Genomic DNA, 25,809 nt, shown 5'->3' with positions numbered 1-25,809 from the left:
AAAATTGATGCTATTCTTTAAAACAAGTGTAAAAACTCTAACGAATTTGACGATTTTTCTCAAAAGAGCGTTCCACTCTGATCGCAAAGATCCCAATCAAGAAAAGCTGGAAGAAATAAGCTGGACAATAGATTATTCTTTCGTTGACTTTTACTTGGAGGTCCTCCCTCCGACATCACCTAAAATGAAGCGCCGGAAACGGAGGGACAAGGGCGATGGTGGAACCCGGACGCTATGTAATTGCATTACAAGCCCCATTTTCGTTTTCACGGTTACCTGCAAGTTGCTGCTTGATGGATTATACCTTCTAATGCATGTGACGGATTAACTTGAACTTCTTGCACACTGAAGATTCTGGAGGGAGATCCCCGTGTCTTCCCATGACGCACAATCGAACACGCGTTATTTATGATCAAATTAATGTGTTTTGAATTTTCACGACTCTCTCTCACCAGCTCTTATGGATAAACCAGCTCTCTTTTAATCTCAAATGCGTCGATATCCATTCTATTCGCTCTTATTTCGTTTGCCTTTTTGGCTCTTTAATCATAGATCTTAACGGTGCTCGCGTTCTTTGTAGTTCTGTGTTATTTAGATATAACGGCTCGTATGAGGCATTAAGATCAAAAGAGCTAAGCCACATTTTTTCTGCGAATGTAGGTTTATAAATTGAGCGAAGACTTTTATTCAAACTGATACTTTTATGAACGCATCTAAAGAAATGGAAATTTGTATTGTTCTATTAAAGAATACTCTGCTTCGAATATTTTATCATAAATTTGTATTCTCTTCGTTTTTGGCTTTTAATTGCCATAAAAGAAAAGTATGTTCGCACGTTCATCTACAAGAGAGGAAACTGATTGAAAAGTAATGTAAATTACAATGATCTCTCGTTGTCGAATATTTGGATAATTAATTGCTCAGCAATAGATCAAAATTAAATAATAGTCGTAACGCGATGCGAGATTTATTTTCAATTATTTCAATTGTTATCCGATATGTGATGTGCTTACAAATGGAATTTCCTCATGTGATGTAGGAAACATTGAAATATGAATATTCATAATCTTGAAAGAATTCATAAATGGTGTTCTGCATTTGTACACTAAATTGTACAACTGCTGTTTCTTAAATCTATATACTAGACAATACAATTTATATAAAAAAGATGTCAGCATGTTAATAATATTCCATGTTTCTTATTAATATTCATTGGCATTCGTGTGGGTTATATTACGTTTAATCACATTTTTCCATGTTATATACATTCTATGCATTTTTGAATTCTGTGCGTGAATTCTTAAATTTCTCATAAATGTATTCATTTTTCCCAAATCGGTTCCAAACAACATCCATGGCACTGACTATTTCGTGCTCGTGTCTATTTCAGGCTACGAATTGCTCAGCTTATCGAGTATTGATGTTAGTAACGATTGGTGATGAATTTGGAAATTGTATAAAATTCATACACTGTTATCACTAATCTAGCAAAGTGTCAGGAAAGATACGAAGCAGAGTTATTACAACATTTAAAAGGTGAAACAAATTCCAGCTCAGCTTCTGTTCCTCTAATTGACCTGCTATTAACATGAATTTGATCCTCGATTCTACCTAAGAAAATTCGCACTTTCAATCAAATTCGATGCAAGGTGAATGAATTCTATCTGAATGACTATTCACACCTATATCTTTTTACACCACAAATAACTGTATTTCTCGTATTATCCCATTTAATCACCCCTTCTAACATCAATCAATCTCACCCTCATAATTTTTAATCTTCAGCGTCTGCCCGAAGGGAAAGAGGATTATTTCGGTAATTTTCGTCCTGGAGATTGATGAATCCAAAGCGTATGACTCTTTCGTCTATTTTCTTACTTTCTATTTCTCAATTGAACTTCATGAATATAAGGATACATTTGACGATGTCTCTACATTTTAGGCAGATGTCTGGTCTCGTTCCAAGAATAGATGGCTTTCGATAGACGAGGATTGTGTGAAGAACCAACGTCTTCCTTAATCTTGATCCTTCTATAATAATAATAATCATGCTTGCCAATCACAGAGGCTGCACGTTAGCGACCTGGGAAAATGGTAGTCATAGTGTGCTATGGTACTCTGAACTCTAGCGTCGGATTAAATTTATCACATCGTCCAGGTGACGGGGATTGCTCGTGCGACGATCATGACGACAATGTGAATGGAACTGCGATATAGCTTGTTAAACAGAATTATTATAATTGAACGTTGGTATAATCATAGTGAAGAAGCTAATTTATAGGGGTAGGCGAAAGTTTCCGGATAAATAGATTTTTTAGTTTCTGTTAGAAAAGTGAAACTTTGGGATTCTTGTTGCTGAGCTTTTCGGTATTAGTTGTCTTTCGTTATGGGCAAACTTTTGTGAATCGTTTCTACGAATAGGAAGGATTTATAGCAATGGAAAATTATATCAAATCAATTGCCAAAGAAAACCGTAATAGGTGATAAAAGGAACATTTTTTTATAAATATAAATAGTAATATGTAATAAATATTTAGTAGATTTCTACTAAAACTATTGAATGACACTAAAACTATTGATGACTGGAGCGTAAAGCTTGTAAAAATCAGAGTCATTTTCATCGCTTAATCAATATCAATGCTATTAATGTACTATTGCTTCAATATCAATAATAGATTTTTGTATGTACATTACATGTATCCGTAGGATTACAGAAAAGTTTGAGAAAAGAGATAGTTCGCTGTAAAATACAGTAGCAAAGCATAGTTGCTGTTTCAAATATAAAAAACGTGTATACGTTTATCAATTAATTTAATAGAAAATTAATTCACTGATAAATAACTACTACAAATAATAAATATATATATAAATATAGAATATGTATAAATAATAAATCCAACGTTTTCAATGTTCCACTATCAAGGAATAATTTATTAATTTAATAAATGTTCCTCTTATTATCGTCTGTTCTGTATTTGATTGATGTGTAATTCTGAAAGCCACGATGTACCGTGGCTAGTGTAATATTTTAAGAGGGAAAATTGCAGTTGCGCCAACAAGTTTAATGTCATAAAATCTGTATTTTGCCTAATTGCGAAACAGGCTGTTCACTTTTGACACTTATTGCCAGCCGGTAAATTCAGTTAGCTAGGAACTTTATTGCTGCTAACACTAATCACCGATGTCCCAGAAACATATTCTGAAAACGTTCAGAAATTGCATTATCAGGGAAAATGTAATCTCGTCGATGGCAACGGTGCAAAAATCTACTGGAAACAAACGAGCTTAGGTGTTTCGGATTACGATATCATCCGCGACAGTTGTTTGTGACGTAAATGTCACGAGTCCTCTAACTATAATATTAATAATTGATCCTCTAACGATAGTATTAATAACTAAAAACATGTATTATTCCATTATTAATAAGCAGCTTAGAATATGTTCATCTATCCATTATGAAAGTAGAATTCCCAATTTGATAATCCTATAATTTCTATTCTATCAGTTCGCTGATAACAATAACGAAAAATTAATTATTCTATCATTAACAACGAAGACAGTGTAATCTATTTATCGTGGAAATAGAATTTCTAATTTTGTCATTGTACTATTTTTCAATCGTAACGGTATATCAAAGCAATGAATTTTTCCACTAATGAAATTTCTAATTTTGTTTTAACTTTTTCTAATCTCTATACTTTTCTATATAATTTCATCGCTTTATAAAATTACGTTATTGAAGAATAATACGTTATTTTCGCATTTCTATTAATTACACAGAGAATATGAGAAATCAATGGTACAAGGAATTATAATTGTCTAGCTGCAACCAGCTAACATTCTGCTTAGCTCATCTGGAAACCGTAAACGTGAATGTACTACGCACGCATGATAATTAAGCACGAAGTTACTATCAATTTTCTATTAGTTTGCGGCATCACGGGCCGACCGCCATTTCTAGAGAGGTTTTGCCTGACGTAGGGTAGTCAGTTCGAATCTTCCCTAATTCCTTAGCCTAAGGTCCACCCTTAAGGCATCTGGGAACGTTATCGATTTACATCACAGATTCTCGTTTATTTTATTGTAAGATATTTTACCAATATTCACCTGCGATTACGTACAATCGTCAAATTATCTTCCAGATATTTTCTTCGTTCTTTGTAGATCGTTTGAGCGACTTTGTATTTTGTACTCTTTGACACGTCTATCGTTTGATTAATTGTGAATTAACAGTGTCGCACGACACCAGAAGAAAAAGACAAGAAAATTGTATTATATTGTATTGCGTGAAACTGAAACAATTTAACGTAGAGCAACAAACATTATCTGTCGTTCAAACTGTGAGAGAAGCGAGAGGAGAAGACGAACAGAGGAATTGGCAGAATTTTTTACGCTGATCGTTAGAAATTTAACCGTGAAACAGCGCATGGATGGATTTCATTAAAATTTAAAAGAAGGAGAAACACGACGAAGAAGAGGAAAAGATGAAAAATGAATAGAGCTAAAAACAAAAAGAAGAAAGGGATCTGCGCTTCTCTTAAAGACAAGTTACCTTAAAATGGAATGCAAAAGAAGATTTCCAAGTAAGAGATTAAAAATTCAATCACTTTATGATTGGCTCTGTTCGTCCAAGGACCAGGCCACCTCCATCGTTCCCCATAAATCAACATCTTGGCTGAGGAGCTGATCCGCTCAATTCGCCAGCATTATGTATGCTCGCAGGTTGTCTGGAACGTTAATGGAGTTGTAATTCATACGGAATGACATGTGACTCAGAACAGTGAAACGTGTCGCCACGCGACATTCTGCCACCCCTGTCCATGGTGTCATCAATGGGATGTAGCACAGAATAGAAGCTTCCAGAGGGTGAACAGGCTGGTGTTGCTCTGCTGGACCAACAACCGTTGCTCTTACCAGCTCCTGAGGGTCTACATTCAATTGAACAAAGTGGAACGATCTAGCCAGCTCGATTAACTCCATGGTGGAATCATTTTCTATCGCTTGAAATTTGTAAGGCTTGGTGGAATATGGAGATCCGTTGGTCTTCTTGAAATTGGAGCAATTGTAATATCTGTAACGGAAGTTGCACGCTTGGATCTTTTGTTCAGGATGCTACATTAACTTATTGATTGAAATCGGAAAAGAATTGTAGAGTTTGCGTTAACAACTTTGAATTCTCTGCTTTGAATACTGTATTCACTTGTTCATGCGTGAATTTAGAAAAGAACATTTTGTAAAATTTATGTAATACAATATTATGGAAGATATCGCGGAGAAACGTCGCTCCTAAAACTGTAAGAACTATTATGGCAGATTGTTACCTTGGATTTTATGCCCTAGGTATTACAATAGTTATTTGTGATACGAGATGAGAAAATTTGGAAAATTTGGAAATTTCTAAAATTTATGTAATACAATATTGTATAAGATCTGGAGAAACTTCTCTTTTAAAACTATCACAAGAATCGTGATAATCTGTTACCTTGGATTTTATGCCCTGAGTATTGCAATAGTTATTTGTGATATGAGATCAGAAGATTTTACAAAGGAGAATTGTTATGTTGGAAAACTATGGAAATTACGTTAAAATAATAAGATATTAATAAAGTAATATTAAGATAATACATAATAGATACCTGAAAGCAATACATTTTTACATTATGGAACACTATGGAGGCATTTAGAGGAAATTTCCCTTCTAAATATAATTCTGGCATGCTATCATCAGGTTTATACATTCGAATAAAATCCAAATTTCGATGAAATTTTACTTCCACGAAATAACAAGTTTTCAGGCGTTATCAAAAGCTGTGGCAGAGATATAACAAAGGAACACAAAGGGAACTGGAGGAGAATCGAGTAATTTAGAGATAGACAGCCTTGGGAGAGTCCTGGAAAATCAACATGAATTTCTTTTCCCCGGTGGGACACAGTCGAGCACCGTCACGGGAAGTTGGAGGGTGATCGGGGAGCAGTCTCTGACGAAGGGTCTTCGCCGGTAAGAAGAGGCAGTGTACTCAAAAAAGAGGAGAAAAACACACTTGGAAAAAGTCGAAGCAGGGAAGAAATACAAAGATGTATTCCACTAAAACGCAGACATTGAAGAAAAATAAAGGCGTCCTCCTCTGGGAGCAATAAATATCGTCATCTTCCATCAATATTAATTAGACGTTAGTATTTTGTATTATAACTAATTACAGTATAAAATGATAGAATGTACAAAATAGAATGAGAAGATAATTTGTGAATGAAATATTCATGACTAAAATGAGAAAGGATATACATAGTGTAATGGTCAGATCAATGGTATTAATAATTCTACTGTTAACAATTCTCTTCTGATAATAGAGAAAACACGGCCAATGATTTTGTTTATGATATATAGGGAGAAGGTCCATTAACGATATTCCAAAGCAACAGAAAATAGGAAAATACAGTTTGCAGCCAAAAGGAGAAATCTAAGAGGAGAAGCGGAAAAACATATCCGGCGTAGAAGAATGAATGATAAATGAACAGGGAAGATGTAGAAAGATCAAAAAGCAACGACGGGATAGGCAATAACGCTTCCAACGAAAGGATCCTCGTTGGGAAAGAGGCAAGGAAAGAGGAGAGAAGGGGGATCGGTTGGCTCGCTGGCATCGAGGGATGAAATGGGGAAAACATTGGAGCTGGCTCGACTCTGGTAGGCCGAGGGTGGCTGATACACAAGGGGCCCATGGCCGGAGTGTGCCCTGGTAATTGCGAGCTCTATGTAGATCCACTTACGGTGATTAAAAACTGTCCTGCTGGGTATCATCTACGGAGAACGACGTCGACTGTTGCAAACACACCGGTGCACGACGGTATTCGCCGTTTTCCACGGAACTCCTTCGACGCTGGCCTGCGCGTTATCGCGCTGATGGTTCAGATTAAGCTGGGTAATTGGTGTTAAGAATGGTCTGAGTACGGAATACAGGGACTATTATTTAGTTGCCAGTTGGAGAACCGTCAAGGACATGCTAGAGGAATTTAGTTAATGCGAATATATGTGGGTGGCATGGGATCTTTTATTTTTGTTCCAATTACAGAGTGAAGTTTTCTTCCTTATTTCTTGCTGCGAGGACAGGTCAAAGTATTTGGAAGGAGAATTAATTGGTCGAGAGGTATTCTGAGGAAGTTATCTTGAGTTAGAGTGAGGATTTTTGGTATGGCGCTTCCATAGCAGCTATTTACAATTAGAAATTGTTAAGCGTTATTATTTATTCTATATTAGATGTCAGAATATTTGAGAAACGGATAAGGCGGTAAGGACATCAAAAAAGAGATTCTAATAAAGAAAAACTAGTAAAGAGCATCAAGGGAGATTGTAATAATTTAAAAGGAAACGTGCAAGGGTATCAAGAAACGATCAAGAAGAAGACACCAGTAGTGAAAAAAAGCAGTTTGGGGAGAACAAGAAACGGATTCCACTCCGTGTAAAAGAGAACTTGAAAGTCAAAAGGAAAGATAAAAGAGAATTGCTGCGATGAAAAATGGCAGTGCAAGATACTGGAAAGAAATTCCAACGATAAGAAAGTACAGGAACTTTAAGAAGACGCTTGTAGTAATAGGAAAGAACCAGGGCGCACAAGCTTTAACAAAAAAGAACTCACAAAAACGATAGAAGGAAAACTCGATAATTGAATGAAACGATAATAAAAAAGAAAATTCCAATAATAAAAAATCTCACAGAGACAGAAGCTAGGAACTGAAGCACAATTATAGCCGAGATACGATCCTGACCAAGATTTCTGGGACTTTACTGTTCTCATACGTGAATCAACTATCAATTGCATTACTTGATCGATCTTACAGTACTCCTCATATCTAAGTTACTATGACCAGAGTCGAAAATACTGTTTCGCTTGGCTTAAGTAGTGGAGCACAACAGTAACAGCGAACCATGACGGTTGTGGTCAGACGCGAAAGTGGATACGCAGTTAATGAGATCTGTCTATAGCGATTTATTCATCAAGCCGGATGGCATCGGCCTGTCCGATGCATCTCTTAATCAAGATTTTGTCTCTGCAGAGCCATGCGTTTCCGTCCCGAACTTATTTGGTTAATTGAAGAAGGTAATTTCTGACGGCTGAGAGTGTAGCAATCACCATCAACTGCAATTCTATTATCGAACGTCTGATTTAGTACCCTTAACGAATCCTCAACCGCTCCGGCTTTATTACTTAATCTTTAGACGAGCAAAATTGGAATTAATTTTATATTAATAAATTAATAAAGGAAGATCGGTAAAGGAGTCACGGTAAAAGAAATTGTTTCCTATTCAAGCATAGATAAATATCGTTATTGTACGAATATTTGGAGATCAATCGTATTAATCTATTTTGTAAGATCTATTATCGAGAATGATATTTCTAAAATTTGAGATTCTAGTTTGAGGTTTTGAATACAATTTTGCTCCGCGGCAATTCTATTTGTCGTCTGTTTAGGAAGAATAAAGACAAAGACAGTGATCCTAGAGTCCAATGATCTCCCAAAGTTTAGAACTAAAATTGAACGTTCAGTTATAAAATAAACTTTCAAGTTGATTGGATATTACATTTCCTTACTTTGTAACACGCCAGGTAAAATTTTGCTTCGTCTCGCGGTAATTCTATTTGCCAATTTCATTTAGTAAGATTAACAGAGAATGTCTAATGATCTTTCGAAGCTTGAAATTAAAAAGTTGCATGTCCTAATTTTTTATTGATCATCGATTAAATATAGAAATTCCGTTACGTTCGCAATTTCTAGATGAAATATTGCTTCTCTGCATAACAAATCTATCTCTCCATCTGTTAATAAAAAAAAAAAAGAAAGATAAAAATAAGAAACAGCAGATAGTAATATGCTTCCAAAGTTTAGGTTTAAACGATCGTATGTTCGAATTACTTCATTTGTATTATTCAATGGAAGATGAAAATTACGCGTTTTCTGATTTATCGTCAAAGCGGAAGTGATCAGGCGTAACAGTGATTTCTCCTGACTTCCTGCCGTCGTGATATTGATAGCGCCGCTTCGGATATATCCTTATAACTCGCTTAATGTGACGCATCGAGAGAATCTTGGACGTGCCGTGAATCTTTCACGAGCTTCAACATCCTCCGGTATGAAAAGCGAATCCTTTGGTCTGATCGGGCGTCACATCTTTCACTTTCAACGTCCGCGTGACGAGACCTTAAAAATTCATCGAACGACGGTCAAAATTGAAATTAACATGAAAATCAAATAAGCAAAAATTACGTTATAGACGGATGGGAAATGGTGAATTTGAAATCTGAGAGACGCGTTTCCGATCGTTGCACATGATCCCTTCTCGTCGTTTTCCTACGTAAACGAACTTAGTTGCAGGCAGCTTGTTCTTTTTTCTAATCCTGTTATCGTACTTTTCTAACTTTCACTTCTTGCACAAATTCTTGGCAGTGTCGAGCAAGTTTTTTAAAATTCGAAAGATTTCCAAACTTCTAGTGTTCCCGCCGGAACCTTACCATCCGTCGGCAATTTCTCGCGTTCCGGCATTTTAATGTTTATTTTGAGGTTAACTCGATTATTTCCATATTCCTGAGATTTTCTCTTTCCTAAAGTTGTATTTATAGTTACGTTGGTTTGTAGGTTCTAGGTTTGTGAAACTTTATATTTTTTAATTATTTCATAGTAATTTGAATCTTCTCAAAATAGGTGAAAAGGATACTTATGGGATACTTATCACTGTCTCTACTTACATTTTTGTTATGCCACGTTTTTACAAGACTAAAAGAAAGAATCATAGACTGGATAACAAGACGTAGATGGTATAAAGCGGTGTCAAATTTTTGATCTGTCGCATATCTGTTTCTATGATTCGATAAAATATTCTTTACTCGTCTCACGACATCCCACCACGCTGCCACGTCTTTCAATCCTGAAATGTTCTTGTTTTCCGGTTAGGATCTCCGTCGGTAAGTTGGGATCAGCCCCTCAGGGCGGCAACCGGGCAAAATCCTTTGTTAACCTATCCAGAAGGAGGAAATCACTACGACTCACAATCGTTAGGGTTAATCTAACGAACAAATACACCGCAAACTTGTTTCTATCGACGCAGAATCCCTAATGGTCCGTCCATAAACTTCCACCCTCTCCCTACCAAACTGTTTACGCTTGCTTTCGAAATATCTGTCCTTCTTTCCACTTAAATTACAAAATCCAAACGTATTCATATTTCAGTTGAAAAGGACGTGCTATTTGGAAGAAGATCGAATAAAGTCATAGATCTAATGACTCTCTGTTTGTGACTGCGATGACCTCGAATACTTTGGACGTTCCAGTTGCTGCCAGAACTTCTAACTTCGTCGTTTTCTAGGTCTTCGTTTAATCGGTGAATTTAATTGCATTTATTTTTATGGATAAAATCGTTTCTCTTTTTGGTTACTGTTTTTTTTTTAATTTATAAATTTTACTCTCTTCGTCCTTGTTCAATCGGTGAATTCAATTTCATTTATTTTTCTAGGTAAGATCATTTGTGGTTTGGTCGTCTTCTCTTGCTTGGAATCTATTTGGTTGAAGTAATCTTCGTTTCAGACTGGTTAAATTATAGTAAGGAATATTGCAGAGAAATAGTAATTTTCATTAGCGTTACGAGTCGAAGTTCTAATAACCGAGGAAAGTTGCCTCGACGGATCCGTCGCTACTCCTTATCCTATAGACATTACTTTCACTGCCACCGTCTATTTTTCCATTATTTTATACAGCTTACGATCAACAACAACCTTCAACAATAATTTTTTAATTTTAACGCTTTCGTCGATTCCATTTTTCCTTTAATTCACTCTGAAATCTATCGAAATACCTGTTACAGGTTTTTCAAAATCCATAATTCAGGATTCAGAGGTTCTGGAACACGCGATAATTCATATCCTTAAGAAATTAGTGATAGAAATGTAGAGGGTTGATAATACGAAGAAGAAGAAAATTCCCGAGGAAATATTTTTCAATGAGATCGTCACCTTACGTTTTATTATAATCGCCATGATGAGGAATCTCATAAATCCGAATGAAAATCCCCTGCCATTGTTATTCTCTCGCACTGTCGAAGGTTTAAATTAAACCGAGGATCACTGGCAATTTTTAATAGCCATTTAATAAATGAACAGAATCTTTCAACCGCTTTAACCTTACCAGAACAGTGGCATGAAAAATGGCATTAATATTCGACGAGATTTCCAAGTTCTCGTTAGTTCTGAGGTATTTTTGGTTGGGAGAGACACGGATGGTTCAACGAATGTAACGTCGTTGCTGACTGTAGCGTGATGAAATTACGTCACCGTCGGACAAAAACTATGTGACACACGCAGAAAGCCGCGGGTACGTGCCAGTGACAACACTAATAATTCGTATTTGGCCACCGACCAAACCCCGAAGAGAGCGTAGAGCATGTGTGCCGTTGTTTGCCGAACGGACGACGACGACAGCGTGAATTAGGGAGACTACGTGCCGGCGTTAATGTTAAATAAATACGGTACGCCTAAATAAAATGCAACGAGCCGCACCGACAGATGTCCACCTCGTTTTGGATAAATATTTAAGCCTCGCTTTACGCGCCCCGTTGTCTCTGCTTCGCTGCTTTCCTCTGCTGTCAAACAGCCCTCGCTTGTCTTTGCAAATTTTTCTCTCAGCCGTTTCGGCTACCTTCGTTTCTTCGAGTTTTCGTCGCAGACTTTCGCCGCTGACTGGCAGCTACTCCGTTGAATTTCACGCTAAAGTCTCAAATATCTGTCTACATGCTCGATATTTGAAATGTTGTTACGTGGCAATTATAAAATCAACGTGAAGCTGTGTAAAAGAGCGAAAGGATATCACAGGGATTCAGCGAGGATAAGAAGGATCAACGGTATAGGTCTAAAGAAAACCTTGCGAAGTCTAAAGCTGACGTCGCTATCGACTGCCAGGAATTTGTAAAATCATCCTCTGGTTCATCGCTATAAAAATTCTAATTATCATAATATCAGAAGTGAGAAGACGAAGGACGAATAACGTTAATCCCAAGAACCTCAAAATACCCATTCTTTACGCAATCTGTTCCAAAAAATTCCAAATGACAGTCTCCTTAATTCCAGAAGCCTGCAAAATCCAAGCCTAACGCTGCTGTGTGTCAGATAGGGATCATGAAATCATCATTCGGTTAATCGAACAGTGGAAGGTCTGCAACACGCTCCACGTTCTTCTCAAAGTTTACACGAATTTCTGGAACGGAGAAAGCGCGGCTGTTGAGCAGAAGCAGTAGCAGCCAACAGCAGCAGCAGCAGCAGCAGCAGCTGATAAAATCCAATAGCAGTGTTTGCCGTCCGGAAAGGGCAATCACGTTCATCATGGTGTTCCGCGCCCCTGACTCTCTGAATCCACCCCTTTCCCCCTCTTTCCCGGCTTCTACCACTCAGCCTGCTCCTACAACGCAGCCGCACCTGGAAAATCTAGGGGTGGGATCCACGTGCGCTCATGCCGAGGAACGAACGAAAGGGGATACAAAGAGAGAGAGAGAGAGAGAGAGAGAGAGAGAGAGAGAGAGAGAGGAAGAGAGAGAAGATGAAGAGAGACAAACGATGGCGGGAAGAGGGAGGGCAGCTTTACTGGTCAGATAAACGGTAAAGCAAATAAATCCGCTACTTTAACATGCAGGTCACCGCCGCTTTCCGTTTATTTTATTCGTTAAATATTTCATTTGGCCAACTAGAGCCAATTACGAGCGTTGCCTGCGCCGACGTTTCGCTCTGACGAGCTGGACACGGACATGACGCGCTTTTACGCCGTCCAATCCCCTCTTCCTCTTTGTCTCCGTGAATCCATAGACGTTTTTGGTCGGTTTTTCATCATCGTACATGGTCGCTGGAATTTTTTCACTCCAAGCGGATATAGCAGCGTAATAGGCAAATGTGTCGAGTTGCAGAGTTTTCGCTATTATACCGTAGATTTTCTATAGTAAAAGAAAATAATGCGCGCAACGATGAAATGGAAATGATACGTCAATTAGATGGCGGATTTTGATTCGAAAATTCAGTTTTGTAGAAAATTATTTTATACGTGAGAATTGGAATATTCCGTAGAGAAATTCAGAATGATAATTTAAACGAACGAAGGAACGCGATAATTAAAGAATAGTCAAGTACATACCTGATATGTAATTCAAGCAATTAAAATACTTAGGAGGCGAAACAAATTTTTAAGTACATAGGTTCCCTTCCTTCGCATTTCTTCGTAAAGATCTGATTACACGTAAGATTAAATTGAGGTAGATATTTACCCTTTGCACTCCTATGTGGAGTGTGATTCGATATCAGTTTTTATCTGAGGAGCTCCTTTGTCGTGTCCCATTCGACATTCTTTCGTGTCCAAATCAATAGATGTCGCGCACACATTATCGACGCTCTTACCAAACTGGCTTATTTACCTAACTTATATCAGTCCGCTCAGAGTTCGAAAATTGTATACCTGTCACCCCCTAAATATTTACAATGAGTGAAAGACGCGAAATAAATAAGGACTTTGACAGTAGTGATAGTGATGACCATGCAAGTATATAGTCGCTAAGCGTTAGGAGCTGTTGGTAACGAAATTGAAACAAAATTCGGAGTGCAAAGGGTTAAACGTGTTGGTTTGTTTTCTAAAGAAACGAATGATAAAATCGTAATAGGCAATTATATTAAAAACACTGTAAGTACAAGTACAGAGACAGTGTATGTATGCCGGTCGTAATCGTCGCTCGTTCAATGTTCGTAAGTCGATAACAATTTATTAGGTTAGCAACTAAGTGATTGCGGATTTTGTCATTAGGTGGTATTGCCAACCCAATAACTCTTCAACTCGCTAACTATTCGACTATTCGACTAGCTAATCGACTGTCCAAGAGACCACGTTCGTACATTTATATCGACAGGTGTTATTATAAAAAGTTCGAACTTAGTGTTCGTATGTAACTCCGGTTGGCGATCACCAGTAAGGGCAATAATATTTTGACTGCAGTTCGTTTGTTTTTAGACCTTGCAAAACAAAACAACGTTGGTATTCCAAGCCACAATAATATGAGTTTCTGCCGATTCAAATCTTCCATTGACTTATGTGTCACTGCGAAACTAAGCCTTTGCACTCTCGGTCGGGCGTAGCAGCAACTCGAGGTGATTTTGCGCATATGTGACGAGTGTCTTGTAGGTAATATAAAATGATTTTATAGAAAAATTAACTTAAAAAACATTATATTTTAATAATCTATATATATTTACATCTTTGAACATATCATTTTTTGATATTTTTTCTGTATTTTTTTTACGATTATTTATAGAAAATCTGCCAAAATGCATCCTTGGCTTGTCGGGACAAGTATTGAAATAATAAGTTGTTTTGTGGCTTTCTCCTGCTTTGTTTCGGTAAGAACACACCTTACAATCCTTTTTTGTTTTTGTTAAAATTACATGGAGCTTTCCATTTAACCGAATTCCATCACAATTAGCAGTCGACGTCGAAGCTGGATCTCGCGGTTGTCGAATATTTCCTCTCAACTGGTCTACTAAAGTTCTTATAAATCGTGGTTAAGTAGATTTTCTTTTTTTTTCTTTTTTGCTTTTTTACAGAATATAAGAATTAATTAAACAAATTTCCAAATCCATCTTTTTAGAGTTTCTAAATTTACGAAACTGTAATACTTCTGCCACCATCATCATCATCGAATGTGAACTAACGTCGGAGACGTTGCCAGAACCATAGTTTCGGAAGAATTTCAGCAGAAATATTTCATCTGCAGCTTAAAGTGTAACACTTCACGCTTCATAACAAACAATATAAAGAGCCAAGGAATCTATTTACGAACCAATACCGCGCTCTCATCAACTGGAGAGGTGGAAATTTAGCATAAACAGCGACTATCGCCTCCCATTCCCCTCTCGAGTTGCCACATGGAACGCCGTGGTCACGGAAAATAGCCTCTCGAATGCAAAGGGTTAATACGCTATAGCTATAAGAACTCTTGAAGGTCCACGTTTAATTCCTTTACAATTTAACCGGAAACATTTGTCTCTTCAAAATCAAGCACTCGCGTCAAACCATCCAACGTTCCCTCTCTCATACATCCGCCCCTCATCTAAAAATAATCATCAAAATCCGTGTCCTATAATTGCAGGTATGGTTCCAAAATCGACGTGCGAAATTCCGGAAGCAGGAGAGGCTGGCCCAGCAGAAGTCCACGTCCCAAAGCGGTATAGGAGTAGACAGCGGAGCTTCGAGTCCCGTAGGAGGCAACGTGAAGGCAGAAGGCCGTTCTCCAAGAAGTCCAGCGACGCCACCAGGCAGCTCGAACAGCGTAATGTCTACGAACGAGGCGAAACCAATTCCGAATCCGAATCTCGTGAGCGTGAAACACACCAGCGACACGGCTACGGAAGGAAACTCACCCAACACACGTGGAAGTAACAGCGGCGGAGGAACATGGGGCTCCTGTAGCCCCAGGCCCTTCTCTGCAGCGCTACCTCCGTATCTATTGGACCCGCTGCCTCTGAAAACCGCGAATCTCTACTAATCGTGGCGACGAAACCGCTCCATCCCGGCGAAATTATGTAAATATAGAAAATATCGCACGCCAGAACGAAATACGGATGCTGTTCAGGCTCTTCCGTCGCTAGGTCGTTTTCATTGGTTCGTTGGACGCAGTCGAGCTTTCAAGCTTTCCTGGCCAAGGAAGCAATCGAAGAGAACAGGAACTTTTTGCTTTTGGATCCTTTCGGTGAGATTTATTTTCAGTTAATTCTAGTCTTCTGGAGCTTTAAACGATCAAACAGCGAACTTGGAGGTCTAAATATTGAAATATTTGGAACTGTAGATACCTAAGAGTTTGGAATTTGAAGAAGCCAAGTATTTGAAAGTCTAGATATTCGAGAATCTTGTGGAGTTGTGAAATTCAGGTATTTAAAATTCCAGAAACTATCAGGGTTTGATATTTTAGCCGTCTAAATATCTGTGGCTCTGGAAAACCAAACGTTTGGAATTTTCTAGATGCTCAAACACTTGGAACTTCAGATGTTTCATTGTAAATTTTAATGCTCTAGATATCTACATTCTTTTTCTGAATTCCTCCAATGAGAATTGTTTTTAATTACGTTTGATCGTTTACTTTTACAATTTATTTCATTATTTTTCTTCATCGCTGTATGTATTCGTTGCTTCTCGCTTTAATTTTTCATTAAATTGGGGGAGTTTGTTTAGATAAATTGGATTCTTTAATGTTTTTATTCTCTTTTTTTTTCGTGATTTACAGGAATCTTTCGTTTTGAGACATTTGATGAGATGCATTGCTAATTACATCTGTGTTTTATTTCTACTGACCTTTCGTTTTATAATTTCTTTCAGCGGTAACCGTCTGCATTTGTCGCCGATTGCTTTAATTATCCGTAAATCTAGTCTCGTTTAAGTAAATATAACTTTTAATTCTGTTTTTCCTGGCGTGTATAAAGTGAGATCATGAGAAACGACCTCGATGGAAGATATTTACGATGATTCGAAAAGATACTCGCTGGAAAACCTAGTGATACCGATATCTAAGTACCGTCCTACATTCCTCGTTGATTAGTCAATGAATGGGTAGCATTTATGTGGATAAATCGCACGCAAAGATGTCTAAAAACAAAACCAATCCGGAACAAGTTTGCGAAGAAAGGAGCCAGCAAAATTTTCCAAAGAATCTAAAAGAAATTTGAAATGTAACTCGAAGCTAGCAAGATAGAGAATTTCATTCGACTATCAAGACGAATGTTTTGACTTTAGACGTCTTAAGAGCAACGAGGAAAGACCGTGAACAAAGAAAAGATCTGAACAGCGTTCTCTCCACCACTTTTGTCAAAGTAAAAATAAGCGACACGTTATGGAGAATATCGATGTGGCCGGCACTTGTACAGTTGTTGCTATAAATATAGAAGATTAGTGTTTTACACCGTAAACTCATACTTACTGGTCCATCGAACAGGGAGCAAGGATTCTTTTCCCTTCAAGGTGAACAAAGAGAAGAAGAAAACGCATGTTTAAGAAAAGAAAAAGAAAAAAAAAAGAAATAAGAGCGAAAGCTAGATTGTAGCTCCACCGACGTGTGTATCATTGGCCATTCAATATACATCCACAAGAATTATACATTAGCGTAATAAGATTTATTAAGGTCCATTCGTAATAAGGTGTATGTTAGTCCGTGTCCCTGACGATACGAGAACCTTTCTGAGTGAAAGCGATCGAGAGAAAGAGTGAGATAGAGTGAAAGGTAGGAGAGAAGAACGAAAGGCAGCCAGTTCCCGAAATGGTCGAAGGAAAACTTATCGCTGTTCGTTTCGCGGGAATTAAATCCTTCGGTCGAAGAGAAACGACGCACGTCCCATGAAGCTCGTTTAATCTTTAAGTACCACGATAGAGATCGTTAATCGATAGACTACGGATTTTTATGCGAAATTAAATTGCCTGACGTAGCTGGTACTTCGATAAGAGTACCACGATTTTCTTAGATTCGTTGAAAGCCTAAAAGGATAAAAGAATTAGACACAGACGCGAATGTTCCAGGTTGCGCATGAACAATTAATAGACGAAACGAATCCAAATTCTAATTACTTTGATAAAGTCCAGGTCTCTCGGCCGAGTTCGTGAAGATAATAAATTCGCAGAAAAATCCGTAAGCCTGATAACCAACAGCCTGGTGATTTATCAAGCCGAGAGAAAAAAGGTATTTATTTTACACGAACAACTAGCTAAACGTGATCCACCGATCTCTGTCCGATCTGTGTTCAGGCCTTGTGTCTATCTGCGGCTACTTAAACATTAAATCATCGATGATTTCCAGCATCCCTAGGAAACGCAAATTCCTATGAGAATCTCGCAGTTGGAGGAACGTGTCGTTACTCTCTCGACGTCCAAACATATTTTTATATAGTAAATGCTTCGGGTCTATCGTCTAGAAGAATTATCGGTAAGGATGCGCCGAGGCTTACTTGAAACGATGACTTTTCCTTCGACGAGGTCTTCGATCAGACACAATTGGAATGTCGAGAATGCCGTGGAAACGACGTTACGCCGCTTCCCTTTCCACGAAAACACAAGCCAACCCTCTGGTTTGTTTTTATCTTTTTTTTTTTTTTTTTTAGTTCTCTTATTCTTTTTTTTCTCGAAATATACATTTATTGAAAATAATCATATTTTGCATCTGTTCTTTTTCGCTCGTCATTTCTGTCGTTAACTACAATTGTTGCTGCTGATTGCGGTCCAGGTATTTGTCCTTTGTACTCTGTGTGTCATGCTCGTCACGCCTTTTCCCCTCAGACAGCAGACCCTAACTGGAGAAAGTAGATGGAGTGGAAATTTCGCCCAACATTGGTCCCTAACGGAAGTGGACAGGATGCTGAGTCTGCTTTCGAAGGAAAAAGGGAAGGACCGAGCTTCGATCCCGCGAATTTTCGCCATACAAAAGTAATAAAAGCTTGCTCGTTTACATGTGGTTCGATTAATCGTGGTATCTCGGTCGTTCGTGCGCCACGTCGCCGAAGAGCATCGACGAAACGTGCGTGCAGTCTTCGTTACGATCGAATAATCGGTGTGTCGTCGTTTAGCGAACAAATTTCTTGGCTTTCTGTTTGATTTCTGGAGCAGCGTGTTTTTCGTCACTTCGTCAGAGTTAGTCGAGGAGTCAGGCGTCTATACATATACATATTCCTATACACACGAATAAACGAAGAGCCCAGTGCAATATCGCTTGCCACGGTTCTGGTCGTTTATTCGGCTGTATATGGCGGATATAATTATATTTATGTGTATATTTATATTTATATATATATATATATATGAGACTGGTTTCCAGCGTTTCGACGTTCCTGAAGAAGTTAGGCCATCGTCAGGGTACCCGCCCCCATGCCGAAGCCTACACCCTTCGGCCCGAAATTCCGGTTGTAACAGCCACGGCAGTAAATGTCCCCGTCTGGGGCATCGTTCAGATTCGTAGAGTCTAACGAACGGTGGCACTCGGCACAGCTGAAGCAGCGCTTGTGCCACACGCGGTTCTTCGAGATCATCTGCTCCGCAGCGTACACTGGGTAGCCGCAACGCGCGCACCCGTGACCGTCGTTTCGCTTCTGACCCACCTGAGGCTTGGCATCGATGCTGCAACGATTTATGAAAGCGTCAGAAAAAGTTTGGGACGATTGTCTGATATCTGTCGAATAATTGGTCTGCGATCAGTGACTGTTTAAATCTTAACATATCTGTAATTCTCTCTTTGCATTCTAATCACGTTATTCATGCAGATTCTCAGACCTGCCATGAAGAACTGGAAACTGGGAGGATCGCAAATATGTCGTCTATTCGTCGTTAAAGTTTAAAATCTGAAGTTGGCTATCTCTACGGGGAGAACTACCGTTTAAATCTTCTTCGGGTTAGAGTCAAGATACTCGAATTGAAGACGTTTCAGTTCAATGGAGCAATTAAGCGTTAGAAACTTACTATGAGGGAGCGTGATCTCCATTGGTTGAAACGAGAGTCGGGGTATGTCCGAACCCAAATCCTTTGGGTCCAAACAGTTTACTGTAGCAAGATCGGCAGTGGATTTCCTTGTCAGGTCCGTCACAGGCCAGCATGGAATCCAGAGGTCGATGGCATTCGGCACAGTTGAAGCACTTCTTGTGCCACATAGTACCTTTGGCGAGCTGTTGTTCGGCGGCGAATACCATGCCACCACAGCGGGGGCATCCCTGACCAGCTGGTGCCTTGATAGCCGTCGTATCAGGATTGTAAAATGGGCGAGAGGCTGATATTTCTTCCTCCCTGAAAGAAAAATTCTCTTTCACATCCTGTTCTTTCCAGAGTATTTCCTTCCTCGTTCGTCATTGTTCCATGGTACTTTGTTTAAATGCCTGAGACCCTGCAAGCTCGAACGTCTCAGACTCTAAACATCTCAATACACTTGGAAAACCAGAAGACTGAGACTCAAATCTTTAGAATTCTAGAAATCCAAGTGTTTAGAAGTCCAAAGACCCAAACGTTTGAAATTTTGCAAACCCAAGAATTTAGGACATCTCAATACACTTGGGAAACCAGAAGACTGAGACTCAAATCTTTAGAATTCTAGAAATCCAAGTGTTTAGAAGTCCAAAGACCCAAACGTTTGAAATTTTGCAAACCCAAGAATTTAGGACATCTCAATACACTTGGGAAACCAGAAGACTGAGACTCAAATCTTTAGAATTCTAGAAATCCAAGTGTTTAGAAGTCCAAAGACCCAAACGTTTGAAATTTTGCAAACCCAAGAATTTAGGACTCTAGCGAGCCAAGTGTTTCAAGTTCTAGATACCTAAGGGAGAGAGTTACTCACGTTAGGCCATCGGTTTGTAAGAATCCCGATCCACATGCGAATCCGTATCCGTGCGGTCCCCATTTCTTTCCGTAGCAAGTCTTGCAGTAGACGTCTTTGTCGGGCCCGTCGCAGGCGATGATAGAGTCGAGAGTTTTGCTGCAGTCGTGACACTTGTAGCATTTCCTGTGCCATTCGCGGCCCTTTGCAAGCACCTGTTCAGCAGCGAATACAACGCCACCGCAACGTGGACAACCTTTGCCAGGTGGGGCCTTGATTACAGCGGTGTCGATCACGGTTGTACGAGGAGCAGCATCGCTGTATTACAAAAATTAGACCAACTTTTACCACCAACCCTTTCAGTCACCGATATCAAAGCATCGAGTTGCACGAACGACAAAATAAATTGTTTAAAAGTCGAATCTTTCCTTTTTTTTCCATTTTACAGGAGGAGCTCATCTTTATTGAGAGGCTCGATGATGAAATTCAAATTTATTCTCGTTCAAGCGACTCGACTCTGGTTTGAATACTGGCAAGTGACGAAAAGAGAAAAAGCAATCCATGCAAATGACCAGCTAGTCCATACCGATCGGCAATTAACATTCAAAATTCTCAATGCTAATGAAAAACACTACTGAAGAGGTTTAGAATGCAAATTGGTAACGTCACATACGAATGGTACATTTTCTTGGAATTTTATTTCATTCTTTCTTTTTTTTTCTTTTTCTTTATAGTACTATCACGTTTGGAGTATACGAGGAGGAACATGCGTTTAGTGCACGATGCTGAATTAAATGTACCAGAGGTGTTATTTACGATGGTGTTTTAAGAATTAGTATAGTCAACACTCGGAAGCAAATTTAGCGGCTGAAAAATAAGACAACGGTGAAGGTGAGTAATAGCGCAAAGCGTTAAGGCGTCGATTCCTGTGTATGTATGTATGTACACGTATACCCGTGAAGACACATGCAAACGTCCGTTCATTCCATCTTTCACTCGTCCGGATTTCTTCAACTTTGAGAAGTAAATGGAGCTCGACCGGCTCCTCGAGGTAACTCCTTTCGTATAATCAAACTTTAATCGAAAGACAAATCACTCCATTACTGTTAAATTTGAATCTACTCGTTGTATGCGAAGAAGAATTTGGATTTTCTCCACTTGAAAGAAGAATTTGGAAAACTACATTTGGCGTGAGAATTAGTTGAAAGAAAAACGGTGCACCCTGAAAATCGGGTGGTCAGACGGACAGACACGCACACACATAGAGAGATGGAGTAGCTGATAATGGAATAGCATAACTATGGGGGCGCGTACCCCTCGTCCTCAATATCGCACTGCAGCCCGATCCACATAACCCCAGCATGGCCAATGCCTCGCGGACCGAATTTCTTCGGATAGCAAGCTGTTAAGCAGACAAGCGCATCATATATAGTGAGAGTGTAGAAGCCGAGGCGGGATATCTCTCATCTTATTCCCGTCTCAGTCTCGGCTCTGAAAACCCACCCATTGGCGTAGCAGTCGCTTTGTAGGGCGCCACCACCCTGACCATAGCCATAACCCTTCGGTCCGAATCTCTTTCCGTAGCATACTGCAGAGAACACGTGTTAAAGGTATCTGCTTGTTCTTGACCTAGTTGCCTGACGTCCTCAGAGTATGGCATACTTGGATGTGTTCTATATATCCTTGTACATCTTCTTTTGATCCTCGTCAATTTTACACATTGTTAATTACCGGTCGATGCTCGTCTTTAATAGGTACGAGTATTCGACATAGATTTTTCGTTTAGATTATTCTAACACCAGGGAATTTATAGAGTTTCTGGTAAATGTAGGTTGAGCTAAAGTAGACTAGATCGCTGGTAGACCAGAATATAAGAACAGTGTAAATTGATGAGTCATGAATTATAGGAAGACACAGGTTGAGCCGAAGCAGACTAGATTGGGTACCGATAATGATTGGTACCATCTTTCAACGAACACATCCAGTACTTCACACCTGCGGATCTTAGAAAAGCGTAACGTACTCACCTTTGCAGTAGATGTCCTTATCAGGACCTTCGCAACAGTTGACCGAGTCTAATCTCTTGGAGCAGTTGGCACATTTAAAGCATTCCTTGTGCCATTGCTACGTGGCACACAAAGGGACGTGTGTTAGTCACTGAAACTGGGAGGGACCGCAACGTGTCTTACGTTCTATTACACATAGTTATTCCCAATTGTTGCAATCGTTATTCTCTAATAAATTTAGTTGGAAAATTTTAGTGCCTATTTCTATCGAAACAGAGACTGAGGCGTTCTTGCTGCTGTTACTTTCCAACCAGCGTCTTGAAAATCGTAACAGAAGTTGTGAGTGAGAGTGAAACAAAAGGAAACAAAGGTCAGAACACTTCCGAGGGCATCTCTGGCCAACACGTTGAACCTCGCTCCTAGAAACAAGGTCTCTCTCTCGTTTTCCAGAGGAAAACACGTGGACTAAGTCTTCTTTACGTTGGAGCTCGTTTTGTGTGACTATTTATGGAACACTTTGCGCCAGTGTATACCACGGATCTTAGTTTTAACTATGGACCATCGCTAAAAAGGATACAGAGGATCGACCAAAGACAAAGGATGCAAATCATTACTTAGGTCCACCAGTGACTACATTACATCCTCTCTCCAACTTTTGTTTCAACAAAGATATTTCATTGAAATTGAAGTCTGATTCTTCACATCACCATTGTGAGAAGGAACTATAGTAATTTTCTTGGTATTTTTTCCTAAATTTATCTAAATACTACGACTTTACGAAGTTTATTTCTGCACTGTGATAAATATCTTTTTTAAATCATGGAAATTTTGCCGTTGTGCTTCTGATTTGTTTACAGAGCTTCTGTAGAGTATCTATTATCCTTAAGAAAGTAATAAGCAAGACAAAAGAACCGCATTTAATTCAATTATAAAGTTGTGGATCTCACAATAATTTTTATAGAAACGATTAATCTTTGTCGAGTAAATAGAACATAAGATATAAATTATCTTTTACGATATTCGTTTCATCATATTCTATCCATTTCTGGTTACTAGGACTATTATCTAAAAAGTGAAAAATGAAAGCTCGCAGAAAGCGAAATATTATTAACGATATTATTTAATGAAAAAACGTTCATTCCATTCAATATTTCTTATTATCTGTTATTATCATTTATATTGTTTTTAGAGAGAGTAACATACTCATTGACTGACCTAAGTATCTTCGATACACATTTGGACAGTGTGTGCAACCGAGATAAAGAAACGAGCAGTGAGAGAAAAGAAAAAAATACAGATTTGTTGGATTGCAACAGATACCTCGACAATATATCTCGCGATCAGGACCATCGCAATGAAGCGTCGAGTCCAGAGACCGTTGACAGGTTTTGCACTTGTAGCATTGCTTATGGTAAGCCTAATCACAAGAAGTAGGAATAACCATGGTATCTCAGGGACAAATTTCTTCTCATGATCGATTCGATAGAATATTGGTCTTGGTACCGCGACGTAACGAAAGGGTTAATATCCTAGCTTGAACTTGCAAACACAAGATACTGTCGATTTGTATCGTATATGTTCGTAAAAGTTGCTTGCAAGCACTTGATGCACCTCCAATTGGCTAACGTCCCCGAATGTCGTCATACACGGTTAACAATAGACTAGAAAGATGAGACTAATTGAGCTTTCTCTTGAACATTCTGAAATTTGATCTGTGACAAAGTATCGTTTGAGAATTCTGAGGATGGATGTTTATTATCTGTTCTTTGATTCACTTGTTATGTAAAATGACTTCAAAGGGAATTGAAAAATATTGAGAAAAGAAAAGGAAGTTGACACATAGAGGAACAGCTCAACAGCTATAGTCAGTGATCTATCTTGCCCAGTTTCTACCAAACACTTCCATAAATCCTGTCACTTATATACCGAGATTAAGGTAACTATGAAAATTTATTCTCAATAAAAGACCTTGACACGGAAAGCCCGTCGACGATCACATTGTGAAACTTTTAAGCTCCATGATCGATCAAGGCCGCTTAAGATTCTACCTGACCGACGTACGGTGACACCCTATCGAAGGTAAAAAGGCCGGACAGTGTCCTAAGCAGAGAAATTAGCCTGCATCGACTTAATCCACGGATTGTTCCAAGTTATTTTCCAACATCGAACGCGGCAAGGGCCAGTTGGTTCACTGCCAAGCCCGACGAAGACAGGAAAAGCTCTTGGGCCAGCACCAACGGCAACAAGCTGCCGTCGACTCATCCTCCAAATTCTCTTTCCGCTCTTATTTTTTCCTTCATTGTTATGAAATTACGCGTTTCGTCAGACGAGAAGATTACGGAGGCCCGTCACGCTCCACCGACTACCTGGCACCTTGTCAGCCAGTGATCTAGTCAATTTTAGCATCGCATAACGCGAGGCCGCTCTCGAATGCTCTGCATACGCCACGAAATTCGATCAATTTTATCTTGCGTTTTCTAAATGATCAAAAACCAGCGTTACAGTCTAGGTCTGCGCAAGATCGAGGCTACCGTGTTTCGACATTGGTCCTTCCAGAACGTTCAACGGAGTAAGATTAGAAGTGACTAATCGTCGGCAACGAGATTCTAAGAGGAATTCGTTCAGTCCAATTGGCGGCTCGATTAATAACTCCGGATTTCACGAACTGTTTACAACTCCCCTCTATTTGGATCACTCGGTATCAGGTTGCCTGAACAAAAATAAAGCGGTCGCGGGCTAAGAATACTTTGTTAGTAAGACTTCTTCCTTTAGTTTCTTCTACCAGCCAGACATAACTTGTGGAATTGTGGAGCTTTTTTAAAAGGGGCTCTAGAGCTCTATGATATATTTAGGTAGCCTTTGTGTTCTCTAATTAAATAGTTCAATCTCTGAGACTCAGCTATAACTACTGTCTACTTAGTCTACTTAGTACGGTTGCAAGGAATACTGAAACATCCTCCAACCAAGAAATTACCATTTTGTCTTATCATTTTGTGCTTTCAGCGAAAAACCTACTCGATCATCGTTTGAACAATTTGTAGCAGAACATTTGTACGACTCAAGTGGAGCATCCTGAGAACAAACGTAGACTTTTGGCAGCATTCGATACTGTCAGCAACTTTGGCAAGTTTGATTCGACTTCGAAACTGGAATATCTTTTTCTATGGCTGAAATATTTTGAAACGCAGACTTTTTGTAGATCTTTCGTGGAGCTTGACTACGGCTTTGACGAGTCGCGGTACCAAGGTATAGCGCAATGTCTCGAAAGTGAATGGGGTGACCAATTCTGTGGAAACTCACCCTTCCTCGAGCTAGCATCTGCTCGGCGGCGTACACGTATCCTCCACATCGGGGACAACCTTCCCCTTCAGGCGCCTTCGCGATGGCTCTCGGTTCCAGAACGGCGTTCGATCCCCTCGCGAGCTCCCTAAAAACGTGTCCCTTGTAGAGATCAGATTG

General features: G+C 39.1%; 2 protein-coding genes and 3 long non-coding RNA genes across 29 annotated transcripts in view; 2 read left to right on the top strand and 3 right to left on the bottom strand.

Annotated features, from left to right (window-relative positions):
• LOC126925348 (homeobox protein ceh-17-like) overlaps positions 1-21,235 on the top strand; it is a 28,082-nt gene extending 6,847 nt beyond the window's left edge. Inside the window, exons 6-8 of one of the 6 annotated variants that reach the window (XR_007713878.1) lie at positions 15,158-15,590; positions 15,657-15,757; positions 20,793-21,235. Coding sequence is in view for 2 of the 6 variants with exons in the window: in XM_050740803.1 (XP_050596760.1) it covers positions 15,158-15,553 (396 nt within the window). In the remaining 4 variants the exon portion in view is untranslated. Of the gene's footprint in view, positions 1-15,157; positions 18,413-20,792 lie in introns of those variants that run through there. The other 5 variants (XR_007713877.1, XR_007713879.1, XR_007713876.1 and 2 more) reach the window with 5 other exon arrangements.
• LOC126925344 (muscle LIM protein 1-like) overlaps positions 1-25,809 on the bottom strand; it is a 58,794-nt gene that overhangs the window by 23,627 nt on the left and 9,358 nt on the right. For 5 of the 11 annotated variants that reach the window (XM_050740789.1, XM_050740790.1, XM_050740791.1 and 2 more), the window contains exons 4-9: positions 25,651-25,777; positions 23,671-23,767; positions 21,659-21,746; positions 20,366-20,662; positions 19,498-19,818; positions 18,118-19,158 (exon numbers count right to left, since the gene is read on the bottom strand). In XM_050740789.1, the coding sequence (XP_050596746.1) occupies positions 18,882-19,158; positions 19,498-19,818; positions 20,366-20,662; positions 21,659-21,746; positions 23,671-23,767; positions 25,651-25,777 (1,207 nt within the window). In that variant the 3' untranslated portion in view covers positions 18,118-18,881. Of the gene's footprint in view, positions 1-18,117; positions 19,159-19,497; positions 19,819-20,365; positions 20,663-21,658; positions 21,747-21,847; positions 21,933-22,371; positions 22,915-23,670; positions 23,768-25,650; positions 25,778-25,809 lie in introns of those variants that run through there. The other 6 variants (XR_007713873.1, XM_050740795.1, XM_050740794.1 and 3 more) reach the window with 5 other exon arrangements.
• LOC126925365 (uncharacterized) lies at positions 4,217-10,109 on the bottom strand. 4 transcript variants are annotated; one of them, XR_007713909.1, is made up of 6 exons: positions 9,734-10,109; positions 9,259-9,588; positions 8,908-9,192; positions 8,586-8,810; positions 6,766-8,522; positions 4,217-5,071 (listed from the first exon to the last, which is right to left on the bottom strand). It is a non-coding gene; the product is annotated as an uncharacterized LOC126925365 (long non-coding RNA). The 4 variants fall into 4 exon arrangements; XR_007713908.1 differs by having other exon boundaries at positions 6,766-8,810; XR_007713906.1 differs by lacking the exon at positions 6,766-8,522 and having other exon boundaries at positions 9,734-10,107.
• LOC126925357 (uncharacterized) lies at positions 13,558-15,107 on the top strand. Of its 7 annotated transcripts, none has more exons than XR_007713890.1 (6): positions 13,558-13,698; positions 13,819-13,899; positions 14,023-14,193; positions 14,324-14,408; positions 14,492-14,569; positions 14,657-15,107. It is a non-coding gene; the product is annotated as an uncharacterized LOC126925357 (long non-coding RNA). The 7 variants fall into 7 exon arrangements; XR_007713886.1 differs by having other exon boundaries at positions 13,819-13,921; XR_007713889.1 differs by having other exon boundaries at positions 13,819-13,936.
• Positions 14,542-15,573, bottom strand: LOC126925368 (uncharacterized). Its single transcript, XR_007713912.1, has 2 exons — positions 15,429-15,573; positions 14,542-15,344 (listed from the first exon to the last, which is right to left on the bottom strand). It is a non-coding gene; the product is annotated as an uncharacterized LOC126925368 (long non-coding RNA).

Source organism: Bombus affinis, chromosome 16, assembly GCF_024516045.1.
Source record: "Bombus affinis isolate iyBomAffi1 chromosome 16, iyBomAffi1.2, whole genome shotgun sequence".
In the NCBI taxonomy this organism is placed as follows: Eukaryota; Metazoa; Arthropoda; class Insecta; order Hymenoptera; family Apidae; genus Bombus; species Bombus affinis.
The sequence above is the reverse complement of the archived record's forward strand: the minus strand, read 5'-3'. Positions and strand labels throughout refer to the sequence as shown.